At 39.1% G+C, this 1,588-nt stretch overlaps 1 protein-coding gene across 1 annotated transcript in view; it reads left to right on the forward strand.

Moving 5' to 3' along the window:
* LOC106012685 overlaps positions 1 to 1,588 on the forward strand; it is a 12,851-nt gene that overhangs the window by 1,260 nt on the left and 10,003 nt on the right. Inside the window, exons 2-3 of the mRNA XM_035971560.1 lie at positions 575 to 648; positions 1,056 to 1,115. Of these exons, the coding sequence (XP_035827453.1) occupies positions 575 to 648; positions 1,056 to 1,115 (134 nt within the window). The remainder of the gene's footprint in view (positions 1 to 574; positions 649 to 1,055; positions 1,116 to 1,588) is intronic.

Genomic DNA, 1,588 nt, shown 5'->3' on the forward strand with positions numbered 1-1,588 from the left:
GGGGGGGGGCTTACGGTAGACCACCCAAGCGCTGTAGACCTTCAACTAAACTGGCACTGTTGTTGTTATAAATCTTTACTTAGGTGATTGGAGTGGCGGAGCCTCATGAAGGAAGACGAAAAACCTTACTGAAATTAGGAACCATACCTCCAGAAAATGTATTTACTGGTGAGTTGACCTGTTGACTGAGAGGACGGACTTTGTATCGGATCTACTTAAACACAATACGGGATATAAGTTGGGTTGGGGTTTTGGTGGGTTTTTCGGGGGGGGGGGGGGAGGAAATGTATTTACTAAGTGACATAATGACATTTTGTTGGATACTGGCACTTCATTATCAATTTTTTTTATTGTCTGTTTTCTTGTAAATTAGATGTTTTTACGGCCTCATCGACACAATTTAGATCAATTGTCAGTTTAAATCGCAAAGTAGATCTTGATGGGAACCTTTTTGCCCCTATTATTCTTGATATTAATATTATGTACTATTATTGATGGTTCGACACTTTCTGGCTTTTTGTTACATCTTTCTCTTCTGGAAGTTACAAGGAAATGTGTTGTATTTTTCTGTCAGACTGGCGGAGTGCCGCCAAAAGGGAGAAGTTGGCTGACTTTGTCATCATTGCCACAGTGGACCGGGAACACAAGGTAAAAAATATCAGTTGTTTGACTTTAAAGGCTTTGTCAGTTTTCATTACATGTGGATTACGAATTGATATAATTATAAAAGTACTGCAGATAATTTCTATAGCGCCCATTCCCGTGCAATAAAGATCTACACGTAGGCTAAGCTGGCTGGTCTTTAAACAATAGCACCAGAAGTAGTAGGACATTGTTCTGCGTTTTCCACATTCGGCTAAAGCTGAAGAGGGGAGAAGCATTAGCTTTAGCTTCATTCTGTTAATCATGTTGTGCTTAGATGAATTTTCTTTCACAATGAAATCTTTGGTCACTTTTGTTTTCGTTGTCTTTGCCTGATTTAAAGAAATCAATCTATCGGCGTTTATGTCCAGTGTATGTTTTAAAGCCATCAATTATATTGTAATCTATTCCAGGAATCAACTATAGCGTTTGCTCAGCTGGGATACCACATCCTCTTGGAAAAGCCAATGGCAGTAAGTTTCGCTCACACATCTTTTTTTTTAAAGTGCGGTATGAGCACTCTTGTAACATGGTTTCATTCTCCTCACAGAAGGCTGAAGACTACATGAGAAAAATTGGTGATGTCACATTTTCCAACTTACTGAAAATTTAGATCCAAAGACTTTCTATTGCTTACGTATATGTGCTGAGTTCTTAGACGTCTTACTGTTCAACGGTTGAACGATAAATTTAGTGGTTATTTTACACAGGTTTCATCTTCAAATGTCATTTTTGGGTTGCACGGTGGAAATTTGAAGAAGAAGACTTGATTTGGTCGTCCCTAGTCTTTTCCATTGTAGTCTTCAACTTTAATACACCCCAAACCCTTGTCTGAGCATTATTGTCTCTTTGCTTAAGTTTTTTTAGGGTAGGAATGTGAGCAAGAATCTCAGCTCTCTTTCCCCACCTCTCTATGCGAGGAGCTGAGAATGAGGGTTGTGCCCAT

The sequence above is a fragment of the Aplysia californica genome, unplaced genomic scaffold (genome assembly GCF_000002075.1).
Source record: "Aplysia californica isolate F4 #8 unplaced genomic scaffold, AplCal3.0 scaffold00461, whole genome shotgun sequence".
In the NCBI taxonomy this organism is placed as follows: Eukaryota; Metazoa; Mollusca; class Gastropoda; order Aplysiida; family Aplysiidae; genus Aplysia; species Aplysia californica.